Source organism: Mobula hypostoma, chromosome 5 (genome assembly GCF_963921235.1).
Source record: "Mobula hypostoma chromosome 5, sMobHyp1.1, whole genome shotgun sequence".
In the NCBI taxonomy this organism is placed as follows: Eukaryota; Metazoa; Chordata; class Chondrichthyes; order Myliobatiformes; family Myliobatidae; genus Mobula; species Mobula hypostoma.
This window is the reverse complement of record NC_086101.1, coordinates 197,686,540-197,706,598: the sequence shown is the minus strand read 5'-3', so window position 1 is coordinate 197,706,598 and position 20,059 is coordinate 197,686,540. Positions and strand designations below refer to the sequence as shown.

The 20,059-nt window shown below is 42.3% G+C and overlaps 1 protein-coding gene across 4 annotated transcripts in view; it reads left to right on the top strand.

Annotated features, from left to right (window-relative positions):
* Window positions 1-20,059, top strand: part of LOC134347278 (nipped-B-like protein) — a 518,044-nt gene that overhangs the window by 441,074 nt on the left and 56,911 nt on the right. For all 4 annotated transcript variants that reach the window (XM_063049674.1, XM_063049675.1, XM_063049673.1 and 1 more), the window contains 3 exons: window positions 1,280-1,453; window positions 9,541-9,731; window positions 18,790-18,897. In XM_063049674.1, the coding sequence (XP_062905744.1) occupies window positions 1,280-1,453; window positions 9,541-9,731; window positions 18,790-18,897 (473 nt within the window). The remainder of the gene's footprint in view (window positions 1-1,279; window positions 1,454-9,540; window positions 9,732-18,789; window positions 18,898-20,059) is intronic.

Below are 20,059 nucleotides of genomic sequence, written 5' to 3'. Positions count from 1 at the left end.
CCTTTGACAAGGTGCCACATATGAGGCTGCTTACCAAGTTAAGAGCCCATAGTATTACAGGAATGATACTCACATGGTTAGAGCATTGGATGATTGGTAGGAGGCAACGAGTGGGAATAAAAGGATCCTTTTCTGGTTGGCTGACAGTGACTAGTGGTGTTCTGCAGGGATCAATGTTGGGACCACTTCTTTTTATGCTATATATAAATAATTTAGATGATGGAATAGATGGCTTTGTTGCCAAGTTTACAGATGATATGAAGATTGGTAGAGGGGCAGGTAGTGTTGAGGAAACAGGCAGGATGCAGAAGGACTTAGACAGATTGGGAGAATGGGCAAGAAAGTGGCAAATGAAGTAGTGTTGGAAAATGCATGGTCATGCACTTTGCTAGTAGAAATAAATGTGCGGACTATTTTCTAAACGGGGAGAAAATCCAAAAATCTGAGATACAAAGGGACTTGGAAGTCCTTGTGCAGAACACCCTGAAGGTTAACTTGCAGGTTGAGTCAGTGGTGAGGAAGACACATGCCATGTTAACATTCATTTCAGGAGGTGTAGGATACAAGAGCAAGGATGTGATGCTGAGGCTTTATAAAGCACTGGTGAGGCTTCAAAAGGTTTCAATGAGATCCCACCCCGTCCTTCTGAATTCCGGCAAGTACAGACCCAAACCATCAAACGTTCCTCGTATGATAACCCTTTCATTCCTGGAATCATCCTTGTGAACTACCTCTGGATCCTCTCCAATGCCAGCACATCTTTTCTAAGATGAGGGGCCCTAAACTCTTCACAATACCTAAGGTGAGGCCTCACCAGTGCCTCAGCATCACATCCCTGCTTTTGTATTCTCGGCTTCTTGAATGCTAACATGGCATTTGCCTTCCTCAAAGAAAGTTTCATTCTGTCATGAAATTACCACTTTTCTGTGTAATAAGCAGAGACTGGATTGCAGCATACTATCAATCTGTGCATTTTTTGTTGATACCTCTACTTAAGTTAGAGATTTTCTGGTTTTACGTACAATTGAGTATGCTTGATATAGTATCCTGCTCATGTTCTGACTCCTTTAAAATACTGTGGATTGTTCTGTGCAAGAGGAGATGATATTGCACTCCATTTGTAGCTTCATGATGCTTTGAATTTGGGAAAGTTGCATGCCAGTTTTATTCAATATTTCACTATCTTCAGTTCTCATTGTAAAGGCAAGAAGAATCCAATACCAGATCCCATGACTAGAAAAGCCTGTGACTGAATTTTGTGCAACTTGTCATTTTACAGGTTTTGTTTTTATTCAACATCCGGATCTCATGTTTGAGCAAGAAGTGAAGAATTTGTATAACAATATTCTTCGAGACAAAGAAGCCTCAGTTGGCCTGAAAATCCAGATCCTGAAGAATCTTCAGACATACCTGCAGGAGGAAGATTGCCGCATGCAACAAGCAGATAAAGATTGTAAGTATTGTGTTTCTTCCTAGAGTGTTCTCTTTTTTGTTCACAAGAATATCTCTACCAAAATAGACTTCACGGAAAATCTAGTTTTAACTTTTTACAAAGAAAACCTTACACACTTGTCCCAAAGTTTACAAACTGACCGGCCATAATGAGTACTAGCCTACATAGTATCGAAGACATCTTCAAGCAGCAGTGCCTAGGGAAGGTGGCATTCATCACTAAAGGCCCTCACCACCTAGAACATGCCTTCTTCTCATTGTTATCATCAGAAAGGAGGTATAGAATCCTGAACGCACATGCTCAGCAATTCAGGGTCAGCTTCCCCCATGCCTTCCAATTTCGAAATGGACACTGGATCCACGAACACTGCTTCACTACTTTTTTAATTTTATTTCTGTTTTTGCTGTACTTATTGGAACATAGCTATTCAGTATACATATATATAATTTGTGTAATTCAGTTTTTTCTCTATATTTATCATACATTGCATTATATTGCTGCTGTAAGGTTAACAATTTTCATGACATATGCTGGTGGTATTAAACCTGATCCTGATGTTTTTATTTTGTAACCAGAGGTGATGGAATCATTGCAATCAGTGATGCGGGTCATATTCTGCATGGGGGTCAGTGACCAGTGGTGTACCTCAGGGATCCGTTCTGGGACCCTTACTCTTTGTAATTTTTATAAATGACCTGGATGAGGAAGTGGAGGGATGGGTTAGTAAGTTTGCTGATGACACAGGTTAGGGGTGTTGTGGATAGTGTGGAGGGCTGTCAGAGGTTTCAACAGGACATTGATAGAATGCAAAAGTGGGCTGAGAAGTGGCAGATAGAGTTCAACCCAGATAAGTGTGAGGTGGTTCATTTTGGTAGGTCAAGTATAATGTAGACCCAAGCACAAGCTGCTCTAAAAAGCACCTCATAAGCATTCAATAAATTCAGTCTCTTGCGATCCAACACCAACCTGATTTTCCCTATCCCCTTGCATATTGAAGTCCCCCGTTGCAATTTTAAGACCATAAGACAAAGGAGCAGAAGTCGGCCATTCAGCCCATCGTGTCTGCTCCGCCATTTTATCATGAGCTGATCCATTCTCCCATTTAGCCCCACTCCCCTGCCTTCTCACCATAACCTTTGATGCCCTGGCTACTCAGGTACCTATCAATCTCCGCCTTAAATACACCCAATGACTTGGCCTCCACTGCTTCCCGTGGCAACAAATTCCACAGATTCACCACCCTCTGGCTAAAAAAATTTCTTCGCATTTCTGTTCTGAATGAGCGCCCTTCAATCCTTAAGTCATGCCCTCTCGTACTAGACTCCCCCATCATGGGAAACAACTTTGCCACATCCACTCTGTCCATGCCTTTCAACATTCGAAATGTTTCTATGAGGTCTCCCCTTATTCTTCTAAACTCCAAGGAATACAGTCCAAGAGCGGTCAAACGTTCCTCATATGTAAACCCTCTCATTCCCAGAATCATTCCAGTGAATCTTCTCTGTACCCTCTCCAACGTCAGCACATCCTTTCTTAAATAAGGAGACCAAAACTGCCCACAGTACTCCAAGTGAGGTCTCACCAGCATCCTATAGAGCCTCAACATCACATCCCTGCTCCTATACTCTATTCCTCTGGAAATGAATGCCAACTTTGCATTCGCCTTCTTCACCATCGACTCAACCTGGAGGTTAACCTTAAAGGTATCCTGTACGAGGACTCCCAAGTCCCGTTGCATCTCAGAACTTTGAATTCTCTCCCCATTTATATAATAGTCTGCCCGTTTATTTCTTCTGCCAAAGTGCATAACCATACACTTTCCAACATTGTATTTCATTTGCCACTTCTTTGCCCATTCTTCCAATCTATCCAAGTCTCTCTGCAGACTCTCCGTTTCCTCAGCACTATCGGCCCCTCCACCTATTTTCGTATCGTCAGTAAACTTAGCCACAAAGCCATCTATTCCATAATCCAAATCGAAGCGGCCCCAACACGGACCCCTATGGAACACCACTGGTAACCAGCAGCCAACCAGAATAGGATCCCTTTATTCCCGCTCTCTGTTTCCTGCCAATCAGCCAACGCTCTATCCACGTATGTAACTTTCCCGTAATTCCATGGGCTCTTATCTTGTTTAGCAGCCTCATGTGCGGCACCTCGTCAAAGGCCTTCTGAAAATCCAAATATACAACATCCATTGCATCTCCCTTGTCTAGTCTACTTGTAATTTCCTCGAAAAATTGTAATAGGTTTGTCAGGCAGGATTTTCCTTTAAGGAATCCATGCTGAGTTCTGCCTATCTTGTCATATGCCTCCAGGTACTCTGTAACCTCATCCTTGACAATCGACTCCAACAACTTCCCAACCACCGACGTCAAGCTAACAGGTCTATAATTTCCTTTTTGCTTCCTTGCCCCCTTCTTAAATAGCGGAGTGACATTTGCAATCTTCCAGTCCTTCGGAACCATGCCCGAATCTATCAACTTTTGTAAGATCATCGCTAATGTCTCCGCAATCTCCACAGCTACGTCCTTCAGAACACGAGGGTGCATTCCATCTGGTCCGGGAGATTTATCTACCTTTAGACTATTCAGCTTCCTGAGTACTTTCTGTCTTGTAATTGTGACTGCGCACACTTCTCTTCCCTGCCACCCCTGAGTGTCCGGTATACTGCTGATGTCTTCCTCAGTGAAGACTGATGCAAAATACTCGTTCAGTTCCTCCGCCATCTCCTTATGTCCCATTACAATTTCTCCAGCATCACTTTCTATCGGTCCTATATCTACTCTCACCTGTCTTTTACTCTTTATATATTTGAAAAAGCTTTTAGTATCCTCTTTGATATTATTTGCTAGCTTCCTTTCATAGTTAATCTTTTCCCTCTTAATGACTTTCTTAGTTTCCTTTTGTAAGGTTTTAAAAACTTCCCAATCCTCTGTCTTCCCACTAATTTTTGCTTCCTTGTATGCCCTCTCCTTTGCTTTAACTTTGGCTTTGACTTCTCTTGTCAGCCACGGTTGCATCCTTTTTCCATTCGAAAATTTCTTCTTTTTTGGAATATCTTTATTGTGCTGTAGATCTTCTATGTTTCTAGATCACTGAAGCACACCATTGGTCACCGACCTCCATGCAGAATATAACCCATCTACAACCACTCTTTGCCTTCTGTGGGTCAGCCAATTGTGGATCCACAAAGCAATGTCCCCTCGGATCCCATGCCTCCTTACTTTCTCAATAAGCCTTGCATGGGGTACCTTATCAAATGCCTTGCTGAAATCCATATACCCTACATCTACTGTTCTACCTTCATCAATGTGTTTAGTCACATCCTCAAAAAATTCAATCAGGCTCATAAACTTGACCTGCCTTTGACAAAACCATGCTGACTATTCCTCATCATATTATGCATTTCCAAATGTTCATAAATCCTGCCTCTCAGGATCTTTTCCATCAACTTACCAACCACTGAAGTAAGACTCACTGGTCCATAATTTCCTGGGCTATCTCTACTCCCTTTCTTGAATAAAGGAGCAACATCAGCAATCCGATCCTCTGGAACCTCTCCTGCCCCCATTGATGGTGCAAAGATCATTGCCAGAGGCTCAGCAATCTCCTTCCTCACCTCCTACAGCAGCCTGGGATACATCTTGTCCGGTCTCAGAGGCTTATCCAACTTGATGCTTTCCAAAAGCTCCAGCAGATCCTCTTTCTTAATGTTTAATTGCTCAAGCTTTTCAATCTGCTGTAAGTCATCCCTACAATCGCCAACATCCTTTTCCATAGTGAATACTGAAGGTAAGTATTCATTAAGTGCCTCATCTGTCTCCTCAGGTTCCATACACGCTTTATCACTGTTACACTTGATAGGTCCTATTCTCTCACATCTTGTCCTCTTGCTCTTCGCATACTTGTAGAATGTCTTGGGGGTTTTCCTTAATCCTGCTCGCCAAGGCCTTCTTATGGCCCCTTCTGGCTCTCCTAATTTCATTCTTAATCTCCTCCCTGCTGACCTTATAATCTTCTAATCTCTCTCATTACCTAGTTTTTTGAACCTTTGGTAAGCTTTTCTTCTTGACTAAATTTTCAACAGCCTTTGTACACCATGGTTCCTGTATCTTGGTGCACAAATGTAAAGAAGGGGCAAAAGGAATTCTATCTGCAACTTTTCTTTTGCCATATCTGACTGAAACCTTTCTTGACTGAAGTCTCAAAGAATCATAGCCTCAAAATCTTGACCGCTCTATCCACTCAAACAATGGCTGCTCCGCTGTTCAAAGTTCCAAGAAAACTGCCACAAGGCATTGCCTTTAATACTTGATCAGTGAACCTGAGTGAATTACATCCTCTCATGTTTCTGGTCTCTCCAATTCGCCACTGCTCAGAGTTCCAATAAACTGCTACAAATCATTGCCTTTAGTACTCAATCAGTGAACCTGAATGAATTATGTCATCTCAGACTTCTGATCTCTGCAATTGACCCCTGCTAAAAGCTCAGGTTGGTGAGGCCTGAGGGAGTAGGTGAGGAAAATTATTGGAATTGGACCAACATTGATCAACTTCAGATGTTGGGAGACTTGAGAAGCTGTTGTTTTCAGCAGTTATAGCAGATTCGATAGCGATGTTCCAAGTTGTAAATGTTTTCCATAGAGTAATCGAGAAAGATTTTGCACCTTAATTAAGCACATTCATCAGTGATAATATTTGCAGAAAATGTTATGGAAATGCTATATAATTTGTGCTTATAGTGCTGCACTGATTTGTTGGAGCAAAACTAATGTGGGGGCCCATGTGATGCATTTCTGTCTCCAGGTGTGGGGACCAGGCTGTCAGGACGCAGGTCTCTCCGTGCTTTGGAATAGTCCAAATCCTTACAAAACACCAACTCAACCTATAAAGTTAATTTTAACATATCCTGTGTAGTATTTTCATTTAACTTTGATACTGATTTGTCTTTGTGGTTCAACATTACCATGCGCTATATAATATGGAACAGAAAAATCCTAGCTTTATCTACTCGTGCATTTTCTTAAGCCTTTGCAATTAAGGATATTGGAATCTGAAAAATTATTCCAATTCTAACTTCACAAAATATAGAACAGTACAGTAGAGGAACAGGCCCTTCAGGCCACAATGTCTATACATTGTCATGATGCTAATTTAAACTGCGCATCATCTTATATCCCTCCATTCTCTGCCTACTCATGTGTCTGCATAAATACTTCTCAGACACCCCTGTCATATCTGCTTCCACTATCTCTCCTGGCAGCACATTCTCCACATCTACTACTCTTTCTGTTTTAAAAAAAAAATTGCCTCATAAATTTCCTTTCACTTTTCATCTCACTTTTTAAATATGTCCACTAATGTTTTATATTTCCGCCCTGTGGGAAAAAATCTTTGTCTACCTTATTGAGACCTCTCATGAATTTTTACATTTCTATCAATGCTCTTCTTGGCCTCGATGTTCGAACTTTGTCCAACCTCTAATGCTCTCTAATCCAGGCATCATCCTGATAAACTCTTCTGTGCCCTCTCCATAGCCTTTTCTTCCTGTCTATAATGTGATGAGAACGGCACACAATATTCAAAACATAACCTAGCTAAATGTTGCACGGACACTGCCTGACCTGTTGAACTTCACAGCATTCTAATTTTTATTCCAACCTAGCCTACTGCATTCTTTATTCACAAAGGGGCCTTCTCCACAGTCGCATAGCAAAACACAAATGACAGGAGAGATCCTGAGCTTCCTACTGCCTGCAATTTTAACTCCCCTCTCACTTCCGCTCTGACCTTTCTGTATATAGCCTCCTGCATGTTCTGAAGCTCAACACAAGTACCTCAACTGTCTGAGCATTTAATCACCCTTCAGTTCTCCATACTGAATTCTACACTTGCTTGTTCTTTCTTCCTGATGATAGAAGAGGTAAAGGACTGAAGTAAAGAATCTCATAGGAGAGGACAGTGGAATAATGGGAAAGAGATGGGGAACCAAAGGAGGTTCTTGCATGTTTCTGCCTGCTATCATTTTGGCTTTGTTACTTTTGTTTGTATAGTGTGGCTGCAGGACATCTCCCACAGCCTTGCTATCAACAACACATCACACAAGAAAAATTTTTGCCACTGCTGAAAACTAACTTGGTTCTCACTTCTTAGTTCTGGTGAAGAACTCTGAAACAGTAACTGTTTCTCTTTCCGTAGCCTGGCCTGCTGGGTATTGTTGGCATATCTTCTTTTCCCAAGATCCTTTAATCTCTTCTGTTTTAAGAGGCCTATTAATATTCTGTTAAGTCTGTGCTGCACTTCCTGTAAGGGCAATATACCTAAGAATAGCCAAAACTATAACTTAAAATTAAATATTGGTAGGTTCAATGGCATGGAAGGGGAGGAGAGCACAGGAGAGGTTATTAAAGACTCCGGAATGTAAAACAGGACAGAGTTTTGAAAGCATTAGGAATCTAGCTTAGGGCAACAGAGGGATGACTTTGAGGGGAGAGGCAGTGACTGCAACACGGGCAGTGTCATATTTAAATGCAGTAAATGTAACAAATTAAATGAGTTTATAGCACCAATCAAAATTGGTATATGCAGTGTCATGGACACCACTAATTTTCTTTCTCATCCCCATTACTCCTCCTTAACCCTCTTACTAATCAAGAACCTACAATTTTTGCCTTAAATACAACCAATGACATGATCATTACTGTTTGAGCGCAAATAGACAGTTTGCCCAGTGATTCTGCTGTTGCTCTTAACTCTACCTGAAGAGATTCTACTTCTTGGTTTTCCAACCCAAGACACTTTCTCCCTACTGCTTGTATTATCAGAACTGTCCCTTTTCCATTTACATTTTGTGTGTCTCTTCTAACAGTTATGTATTTTAGAATGTTCAATTTCCAATTCTGCAGGCATGTATGTCAGTATAGCTGATTCTTGATTATCCTACAGGGATGAAAACTGCTGTCTTTGCATGTATTTCAGTAGAGCCGTAGTAATGAGACTCTAAAGCTCAAAGAATCCAATTTACAGTATGTTTTGTTGTACCTGTATTTATTTGTTCAGAGGACATGGGGTTAATTGGCAAGAGAAGACATTCAAAAATCAGAATCAGGTGTAGTATCACTGACATATGCATGACATTTTTGGTTTTGTGTCAGCAATATAGTGCAATACATAAAATATACTATAAATAAATAGCATAAAAATGGTGAGGTAGTGTTCATGGGTTCATTCACCATTCAGAAATCTGATGCTGGAGGGAAAGAAGCTGTCCCTGAAACAGTGAGTGGATTTTTTCAGGCTCCTGTACCTCCTCATTCATAGTAGTAATGAGAAGAGAGCATGTTCTGGGTGGTTGGGGTCCTTAATAATGGATGCTGCCTTTTGAAGATGCCTTCGATGATGGGGAGGCTAGTGCACGTGATGGAGCTAGCTAAATTTACAACCCTCTGCATCTTTTTTCCCTTGCCCTGCAGTGACACTTCCATGGCGGACAGTGATGCAACCCAGTTAGAATGCTCTCCATGGTTAAATTTGCTAGCATCTTTGGTGACATACCAAGTCTCCTCAAACTCCCAATGAAATATAGCCACTAGCATGCCCTCTTTGTAATAGCAAAAATTATGTGGGGCCTCAGAGCTATTTTAAGTTGAGGTTGGGCTGAGTAAGGACAGCAGTTTTCATCACTGTAGGATAATCAAGAATTAGCATAGATTGTAAATTCAGTAGTTTCATTTCTGATAGGAGATTTATTTTCCATACTTATTTAATTATTTGATTTTAAATTGCTTCAGTGGGGTTCATTATGGTGTCTCTGAATCAGTAGTGAGATAATATAATCATAGTGCTACAGTCCTGGCATGGAATTCAGCCACAATCTGTTTATGAATAGTGAGTGACGCTGACCTTTGAGTAGGAAAACAATTTAACAGCACTGTTTCAATGACAGGCCGTGGACAATTAACAGACATCTCAATAAAAGGAGAAACAATAATATTGATGTAAGATATCTACTGGACTTTGCATTTAGATTTACAGAGCCATAGACCAATACAGCACAGATTGAGTTATGTATTTTATTCCTGCAGGGAAGAAAGTGGCCAAACAGGAAGATCTGAAGGAAATGGGTGATATTTCCTCAGGAATGAGCAGTTCCATCATGCAGCTCTACCTCAAACAGGTTTTGGAAGCATTCTTCCACACACATTCTCCAGTTCGCCACTTTGCACTTAATGTCATCGCTTTGACGCTAAACCAGGGACTCGTCCATCCTGTTCAAGTAAGCTGTGTTTGTATATTGCATTGTAATTAAATGCTAGGTTCTGCATTTAAACATTAGCCACTGAACCTATAATAATGGTCATCTATTACACTAGTTTGTATTTAATCACTCAGCGGCTTTGGGCTATTGCATCCCTATTGATATAAAGGGAATCTTTAAATATCTTATTTCCTCGCTGTCATCTCACATCCATGTAGGTTGACTCTTCTAGTGATGTCTGGCTTCTTTTAAATATGAGGTGTGAGACTCAACACCGTTTCAAAGTTCAAAGTAAATTTATTATGGAAGTACATATATGACACCATATACAACACTGAGATTTGTTTTCTTGTGGGCATACTCAATAAATCCATAATAGAATAATCAGTTAATGACCACACCAACTTGGGTGTTTAACCAGCATGCAAAAGACGACAAACTGCAAATACAAAAGGAAAAAAGAAAAATAATAATAATAAATAAATATGCAATCAATATTGAGAACATGATTAAAAGAGTCCTTGGAAGTGAGTTCATAGGTTATGTGACCATTTTAATGATGGGGCAAGTGAAGTTATCATCTTTGGTTCAAGAGCTCAATGGTTAAGGAGTAATAACTGTTCCTGCACCTGATGGTGTGGGTCCTGAGGTTCCTGTACCACCTTCCTGATGGCAGCAGCAAGAAGAGAGCATGAACTGGGTGGTGGGGGGTCCCTGATAATGTGTGGTGCTTTCCTGCGACAACGCTTCGTGTAGATGTGATCAGTGCTGGGGAAGGGTTTCCCAATGCAAACATGAGGAAATCTGCAGATGCTGGAAACTCAGGCAACACACATAAAAAATGCTGGTGAACGCAGCAGGCCAGGCAGCATCTATAGAAAGAGGTACAGTCGACGTTTTGGGTCGAAACCCTTCGTCAGGACTAACTGAAAGAAGAGATAGAGATCTGGAAGTGGGAGGGGGAGATCTGAAATGATAGGAGAAGACGGGGGGGGATGGATCTAAGAGCTGAAAAGTTGATTAGCAAAAGGGATACGAGGCTGGAGAAGGGAGAGGATCATGGGACGGGAGGCCTAGGGAGAAAGAAAGGGGGACGAGAGCTCAGAGGATGGACAAAGTGTTATAGTGAGAGAGACAGAGGGAGAAAAAAGAGAGAGAAAAAACTGATAATAATAAATAAGGGATGGGGTACAGAGGGGAGGTGGGGCATTAACGAAAGTTAGAGAAGTCAATGTTCATGCCATCAGGTTGGAGGCTACCCAGACGGAATATAAGGTGTTGTTGTCAATGTTCATGCATTGGGAGACCGTTTCACTGAACACCTACGCTCTGTCTGCCAGAGAAAGCAGGATCTCACTCCATCCTCCCGCCACCCCACTAGGAATAGGGTTCCCCTGGTCCTCACCTACCGCCCCACCAGCCTCCGGGTCCAACATATTACTCTCCGTAACTTCCGCCACCTCCAACGGGATCCCACCACTAAGCACATCTTTCCCTCCACCCCCCTGCATTCCGCAGGGATCACTCCCTAGGCCACTCCCTTGTCCATTTGTCCCCCCCCCCATCCCTCCACACTGATCTCCCTCCTGGCACTTATCCATGTAAGCGGAACAAGTGCTACACATGCCCTTACACTCATTCTTTCTCTCACTCTCCTTTTTCTCCCTCTGTCCCTCTGAATATACCCCTTGCCCATCCTCTGGGTTCCCCCCCCCTTGTCTTTCTTCCCAGACCTCCTGTCCCATGATTCTCTCATATCCCTTTTGCCTATCACCTGTCCAGCTCTTGGCTCCATCCCGCCCCCTCCTGTCTTCTCCTATCATTTTGGATCTCCCCCTCCCCCTCCAACTTTCAAATCCCTTACTCACTCTTCCTTCAGTTAGTCCTGACGAAGGGTCTCGGCCCGAAACATCGACTGCACCTCTTCCTCGAGATGCTGCCTGGCCTGCTGCGTTCACCAGCAACTTTTATGTGTGTTGCTTGAGTACAGGAGATGTGATGTTATGTTGAAGTTGTAGAGGATACTGGTGAGGCCTAGTTTGGAGTATTGTGTGTACTTTTGTTCGCCTAACTACAAGAAAGATATAAATAAGGTTGAAAGAGTGCAGAAAAAATTTACAAAGATATTGCCGGGTCTGGAGGACCCAAGTCATAAGGAAAGATTGAATAGGTTAAGACTTTATTCCTTGGAACAGAGAAGATTGAGGGGAGATTTGATTGAGGTTTACAAAATTATGAGAGGTATAGATAGGGTAAATGCAAGCAGGGTTATTTCAGTAAGGTTGGATGGGACTGCAACGAGAGGTTTGCCAAAGTAAATTAGCACGTTCCCCAGTTTTCCCAGAAGCTCACACCATTGCTGCTCTGTTGTTATCCCTGCCAGCAACTCCTTTCAGTTTACTTTGGCCAACTCCTCTCTCATACCACTGTAATTTCCTTTACTCCACCGAAATACTGCTATGTCAGACTTTACTTTCTCCCTATCAAATTTCAAGTTCAACTCAATCATATTGTGATCACTGCTTTCTAAGGGCTCTTTTAACTTAAGCTCCCTAATCACCTCCGGTTCATTACAAAACACCCAATCCAGTATAGCGGATCCCCTAGTAGGCTCAACAACAAACTGCTCTAAAAAGCCACCTCGTAGGCATTCAGCAAACTCACTGTCTTGAGATCCATTATCAATCTGATTGTCCCAGTCGATCTACATGTTAAAATCTCCCATGACTATCATAACATTGCCCTTTTGACGTGCCTTTTCTATTTCCTGTTGTAATCTGTGGTCCACATCCCAGCTACTGTTGGGAGGTCTGTATCTAACTGCCATTAGGGTCCTTGTACCCTTGCAGTTACTTAACCCACAAGGATTCAACATCTTCTGATCCTATGTCACATCTTTCTACTGATTTGATGCCATTCTTTACCAGCAGAGCCACGCTACCCCCTCTGCTTACCTTCCTTTCCCTCTGATACAGCTTGTTATATTAGGCATTCAGCTCCTGACAACAGCCATCTTTCAGCCATTATTCAGTGATGGTCACAACATCATACCTGACAATCTGTAATAGTGCAACAAGATCATCTACCTTACTTCTTATACTCCGTGCATTGAGATATAACACTTTGAGTTCTGTATTTGATTTTATATCTCTAATGCACTGATACTCACCCTGCTGGCTGAAATTTTGTCCTATCACCTGCCTGCCCTTCCTGACAGTCTGACTGCACGCTATCTTTGCTTTTTTACCATCTGTCCTATCCTGAGTCCCTTCATTCCGGTTCCCACCACCCTGCCAAATTAGTTTAAACCGTCCCCAACAACGATAACAAACTTGCCTGTGAGAATATTGATTCCCCTCTGATTCAGGTGCAACCCATCTCTTTTGCACAGGTCATATTTCCCCCAGAAGAGATCCCAATGATCCAACAACCTGAAGCCCTGCCCCCTGCACTAGCTTAGCCACGCATTTGTCGGCCACATCGTTCTTTTTCTATCCTCACTAGCATGAGGCACAGATAGCAATCCAGAAATTTGCACGCCAAATCTTCACTGGTGCAGCCAGGTTTTAGAAGTCACATAATTAGTTAAATGGAGATCTGTTTTTTGAGACCTGTGTGCAGACAAAAAATTGTTTATAGCAAAAATACACCTGTATCTGGAAGGTCCAACTGCTGGTGAGTACTGACTGCAAAAACTACGAAGACAAAAGAACACTGCAAGCAACTCCACAAAAAGGTTATTGAAAAGCACTGGTCAAGAGATGGATACAAGAAAATTTCCAAATCACTGATGAATATCCCTTGGAGTACAGTTCAGTCAATCATCAAGAAATGGAACGAATATTGCACAGCTGTAAATCAGCCTAGTAAACCACCTCAAAAACTGAGTGACTGTGCAAGAAAGGGACTAGTGAAGGAGGCCAACAAGAGACCTATGACAACTCTGAAAGAGTTACAAGCTTCAGCGGCTGAGATGGGAGAGACTGTACATACAACAACTGTTGCCCGGGTGCTTCACCAGCCTCAGCATTATGGGAAGGAGAGTGGCAAAGAGAAAGCCACTGTTGAAAAATACTCACATGAAATCTCAGCTAGAGTTTGCCAGGTGGTATTTAGGAGATTCAGGTCAGCTGGAAGAAAGTTCTGTGATGTGATGAAACCAAAATTGAGCTTTTTGGCCATCACACTAATCATTATGTTTATCGTAAGCCAAACACCACACATCAGAAACACACCATCCCTAACATGAAGTCCTGTGGGGATGCTTCATTGTAGCAGTCCCTGTAATGCTTATGAATTGAAACATCCTTCCTGTACATGAGGCGTAAAAATCTTTATATTACATCTGCATCTAAATGTGCAATATGCAATTATAGTAATTTATAATAAATATTATGTACAACAGATTTGTCAATATAACATAGAAATACAGTCATGTCAGCGTGAATTAAGCGGTCTGATGGCCTGGTGGAAGAAGCTGTACCGGAGCCTGTTGGTCCTGGTTTTTAGGCTGCAGTATCACTTCCTGGATGGTATCAGCTTGAACAGTTTGTGGTTGGGGTGACTCAGGTCTCCAATGATCCTTGGGGCCCTTTTTACACACCTGTCTTTGTAAATGTCCTGAATAGTGGGAAGTTCACATCTGCAGATGCGCTGGGCTGTCCGCACTACTCTCTGCAGAGTCCTGTGATTGAGGGAAGTACAGTTCTTATACCAAGCAGTGATGCAGCCAGTCAGGATGCTCTCAATTGCACCCCTAGAGAAAGTACTTAGAATTTGGGGACCCTTACCAAATTTCTTCAATCATCTGCCAGTACGTACAGACCACGTGAGATCCTCAGTCATGTCTATGCTGAGGAACATAAATCTGTTCACCCCTCAACCCCAGATCCATTAATGTCAATGTTTGTCTCCATTCCTCCTGTAGTCCACAACCAGCTCCTTTGTTTTTGCGACATTGAGGGAGAGGTTGTTTTCTTGACACCACTGTGTCAGAGAAATGGGGTTGAGAGGGTGATGTCTGTTATTTGCCAAGTAGGGTGCCATGCACAATCCTGATTTGATGGAGACGGACGTGAGAGTACAGAGGAACATCTGGTGAAACTTATGAAATGCCTGCTTCACTGCTGCTGCTACTGTGTGATCCAGAATCTCTGGAGGAGAAGGCCCTGAGTCCTCAGCTTTGCTTGTTGCTCGGCGGCCGGGGCGGGCTCGAAGCGCTCAGCAGAGGATGGTGCTCAGAGAGGCTGTGTCGGAGGAGCTGGTCGGAGGCTAGAAGTTTTCAGACGGACTCAGAGTCTGCTGCGGTCGGGTGCTTCCAATGGTGCTGCATTGGCAAGTTGGCGGCGCTTGGAGGTTCATGGTGGGGAGAGTTCCTCCCTTCTGCTGGCTGCATGAGATGATGAGTCTATTGGGACTTTGAGACTTTTTTTTACCATGTCCATGGTCTGCTCTTTATCAAATTATGGTATTGCTTTGCACTGTTGTAACTATATGTTATAATTATGTGGTTTTATCAGTTTTAGTCTTGGTTTGTTTTGTGTTTTCTTGTGATACCATTCTGGAGGAACGTTGTATCATTTTTTAATGCATGCATTTCTAAATGACAAATGAGGACTGAGTGTCCTTATAATTTAATCTAATCTAATCCAGCTGCACAAGGCCAAGGTCTCTGAGCCTAGGGGGGCAGGGGAGGGGATTATGGTGTTGAATGCTGAACTGTAGTCCAAGAACAGCATTCTCACATAAGCATCCCTCTTCTCCAAATGTGTAAGGACTGTGTTTAGAGCTGTGGTTATTGCATCGTCTGTCAATTGGTTGTGTTGGTAGGCAAATTGTAGGGGATCCAGTGTGGGTGGTAGCATGCTGCAGATGTAGTCTTTGACCAACTTCTCGAAGCATTTGCTTATTATTGAGGTGACTATGACAGGACGCCAGTCGTTCAGACATGTTACCTTGGTCTTTTATAGCTACAGGAACAATGGTGGATGTTTTGAAGCAGAAGGGCACTCTACACTGGGAGAGAAGAAATTAAAAATGTCTGTAAACACATCTGCCAGTTTTGCTGTGCACATCCTGAGTACTCACCCTGGGATGCGGTCCAGTCCCACGGCTTTGCGACTGTCCATTCGTTGGAAACACCTGCGTACTTCGGCCTCAGAGATGACCAACCTGCCGGTCACATCATCTGCAGGTCTCCTCGGGCTCAGTATTGGTGACATCGAATCGAGTGTAATGATCTGGGAGAGAGGCTGCGATGTTGGAAACTCCACTGCATTTAGCTTTGAAGTCTGCAATGGTGTGTAGACCTTGCCATAAGCTGCATGTGTTGTTGGTGGAAAGTTGTGTCTGGTTCTTGTCCCTGTATTGTTGTTTCACTGCCCTGATGAATTTGTGCGGATCATAGCTGCATTTCGTGAGCTCCTGCTGATTACCAGCAACGTAAGCTCTGTTTCGTGCGGTAAGTGCTGCTCGCACGGAACTGTTGATCCAGGGTTTCTGGTTTGGATAGACCCTGACCGATTTCTGGGGGACAACATCCTTGATGCACTTCCGATGCAACTCATTATCCCTTCCATGATAGACATCCTCATCATGGAAGACTTTCCATTTGACGTCATCAAAGCAATCCTGTAGCATAGAGGCAGAGAGTAAAATGAATGCAGCAAAATACAGGGAAATCCTGGAGGAAAACCTAATTTGGGAGAAGATTTGTTTTCCAGCAGGACCGTGACCCCAAGCAAAATGCCAAGGCTACACAGGAATGGCTTAATCCACTACATAATGTACTGGTTTGGCACAGGAGTACATTCAGCCAGAGACTCATTCCACCAAGATGCAGCACTGAGCGTCATAAGAAGTCATTCCTGCCTGTAGCCATCAAACTTTACAACTCTTCCCTTGGAGGGTCAGACACCCTGAACCAATAGGCTGGTCCTGGAGATATTTCCTGGCCTAATTTACATATTATTATTTAATTATTTATGGTTTTTATATTGCTATATCTATAATCTATTCTTGGTTGGTGCAACTGTAACGAAACCCAATTTCCCTCAGGATCAATAAAGTATGACTATGAAAAACAACAAAGTTAATATTCTGGAATGGCCAAATCAGAGCCCAGACCTTAATTTTATTGACAATTTGTGGCTGGACTTGAAAAGGGTTCTTCAGTCATGATCCCCATGCAATCTGACAGAGCTTGAGCAGTCTTGTAAAGAAGAATGGGGAAAAATTTCAGTGTCCAGATAGAGACCTACCCACATAGACACAAGGCTGTAATTACTGCCAAAGGTATATCTACTAAATACTGACTTGAAGGGAGTGAATATTTATGCAATCATTTATTTTGTGTTATATGTTTGTAATTAATTTAGATCACTTTGTAGAGATCTGTTTTCACTTTGACAAAAAAAGTCTCTTTCTGTTGATCAATGTCAAAAAAAGCCAAATTAAATCCACTGTGATTCAATGTTGTAAAACAAAAAAAAGAGAGAATTTCCAGGAGGGCGGGGAGTACATTTTATAGACTCTGTATCTAGTTTGTCTACACTTTCCTTCAATGCCTTCTACTGTTATTTACATAAATCGTAAAAATTTGAGGTTCCAGTTCTAATCACTGTGGTGCGCAGCTCACCAACCCGAAAAAGAGCCATTTGTACCTGGTCTCTTGGCCAGCAATCTGGTATTCGTGACAGTAAGTTACATCTTACACCATCAGCTTGTCCTTGATTCTTGTAGAATTTTACAGGATTTCCACTCGGCATTAGGTTACCATTTTAGTCTATGTCTTCCATTTTAGTCTTCCATTTTTTAATATTATTTAGCATATTTCTGAAACATCTTAAGGTTTTCGTTGATTCAATCTGTCAGTATTTTCCCATGCACTATTTTTGCCTTGTTAATTTTCTTTTTAAATTTCACCATTGCACTTGTACTTTTCTCAACTTCCTATGGGGTTGAGCTCTACGTTTGCCATTTTGCCTTATCCTATCCATTAGCTTCTTGATGTACAAGGGCATGTAGATGCAGGAGTTCTCTGATTTTCTTTCCTGACATGTATTTTGTCTGAATTTTCAATGATTTGAGCAGTCTGCAATATCATCAGCATAGAATCTGGTGGGTTTGATGGAAGAGGGTCTAGTGAAAGGCATGTTGATGTGCTGGGATAAAGGATCATCCAGCTGTACTCCTGGTCACTAAGACTGTAACACACTGCTGTGGGTCAAAGGCCTATACAGATCTATGTTTTGAGTTAACCAATGCACAACACACTTCCTTTCAGTCATGACTGTTAGAAGGTCGTGGACCTTTGCCTTCACCACCTAGAGGGATCAAGGTGATTTATAAGCTCCAACCATCCTGAATTGGAAATACAATCTTGTTCCATCATCCTTGGAGCATAGAAGATTGAGAGAAGATTTGATAGAAATATACAAAATTCTGAGTGGTATAGATAGAGTAAATGCAAGCAGGCTTGCATTTGGGTTGGGTGGGACTACAACTAGAGGTCATGGATTAAGGGTGAAAAGTGAAACGTTTAAGGGGAAATTTCTTCATTCAGAGGATTGTAAGAGTGTGGAACGAGCTGTGAGCACAAGTGGTGTATGTAAGCTCAATTTCAACATTTAAGAGAAGTTTGGATAGGTAGGTAAATGTTGGGGGTATGGAGGGTAATTGTTCCTTTGCAGGTTGATGAGAGTTTAAGTGGTTCAGCACAGACTAGATGGGAAGACTATCACTGGGTCTAAATCTACTTTAAAGGCAGTTGGGATGGACATTTCTGTCGAGTTTGCTAGTAGCAGTCATACCCTCAGTGATTTTTGTTTTAAAAAAGACCTGGTGTCAGTAGTGCTCCCTACAGAAGGATTTTAAAGATATTGATCAAATGATGCTGGAAGATGTTGCAAATCTACAGTTAGATATAGTGTGTGCTTAGAGGAGCCAATGCTCACATGACAGCGCTAGTTCCTTTGGTTGTGTTATCAGGGGCGGGAGGTACTTTTAAAGTAATACTGATGAGCTGCTGCACTACATCCTTTGTTACTCATGTTTTTCTTTTGTTCCTTTTACACAGTGCGTGCCATATCTGATTGCCATTGGAACAGATCCAGAATCTACAATGCGTAACAAATCAGATCAACAGCTGGTGGAAATAGATAAAAAGTACACTGGATTTGTACATGTGAGTTGTTTTCTCTCAATGCCAGGTTCCTGTCAATTAGGTGTCAGATGTGGCTCAGATGTAAGATTCTGAAAAACTTGCATGGTTGATGGGAGAGCACTATGACCTCTGGTCAATGGCAGGGTAGTATTGAAATTACCTTGATGAATTGCTGCAATCTGAAAACGGAGCCTGACTTTCTAGCAATGGTCATAAAACATTTTTTTTTACCAGAAAGAGTGTCGACAATCTGGGAACCATTTTATGAGTGACAGTTGATAAGAACCTGAGAAACAGGAGTAGGCCACTTGACTTCTCAAGCCTGCTTCCTCATTCAATAAGATCGTGGCTGATCCGATCTTGGTCTCAACACTGCTTCCCTGTTTTCTTGCCGTATAGTTCAAATATATCACTCTCCACTGTAGATGAGCTGACTCTAACCTGTACCCTCACTGATTCACGGTCAGAGCATTTGCTCATAACACTAAATTAGCGTCTTGTGACAGTGAAGCAGGTTACAATGAACTACAAAGAGATTCTGATCAGTTAGGCAGATGGGTTGAGGATTGGCAAATGAATTGCAGCTTAGGTAAGTGTGAGGTGATGTATTGTGGACATTCAAACCAGAGTAGGACCCATACAGTGAATAGCAGGGCACTAATGAGTGTTGTGAGACAGAGGGAGCCTGGAGTACAAGTGTATAATTTACTGAACGCCTCCATGCAAGTGGACCGGGTGGTGAAGGTGTTTAGAATGCTGACCTTCATTAGGGCATCAAGTTTAAGTTGTCGTCTCAAGATAGCGGCATGCATGGATGCAGCAGCCACTCTGGCTCCCACTAACAGTGAAATTTCTTGTCTTGTTCATCTTTTCTATGACAGAAAAACACTGCTGAACCTTAAGAACACTAAAATCTGCATTCAATAAGATCATGGTATACAATAAGAACAAAGGTATACAAGCTATAACAGGTTACAAGTCAACCTTGCATATCAATAGCAGCAAAGCCTCCCTGACAGGTTGAATGCTTTCTAAGCACTATTTGATCAGTTGAATGATGTGACATTGGAAAGCCCTCCTCTTCCTGAGGAACAGGAGCCCTGTCTGGCTGCTGCCTAGATGAGGACGACCCTAGCCAGGGTAAATCCATGCAAGGCTGCAGGAGCTTTCACTCTCTCCATGG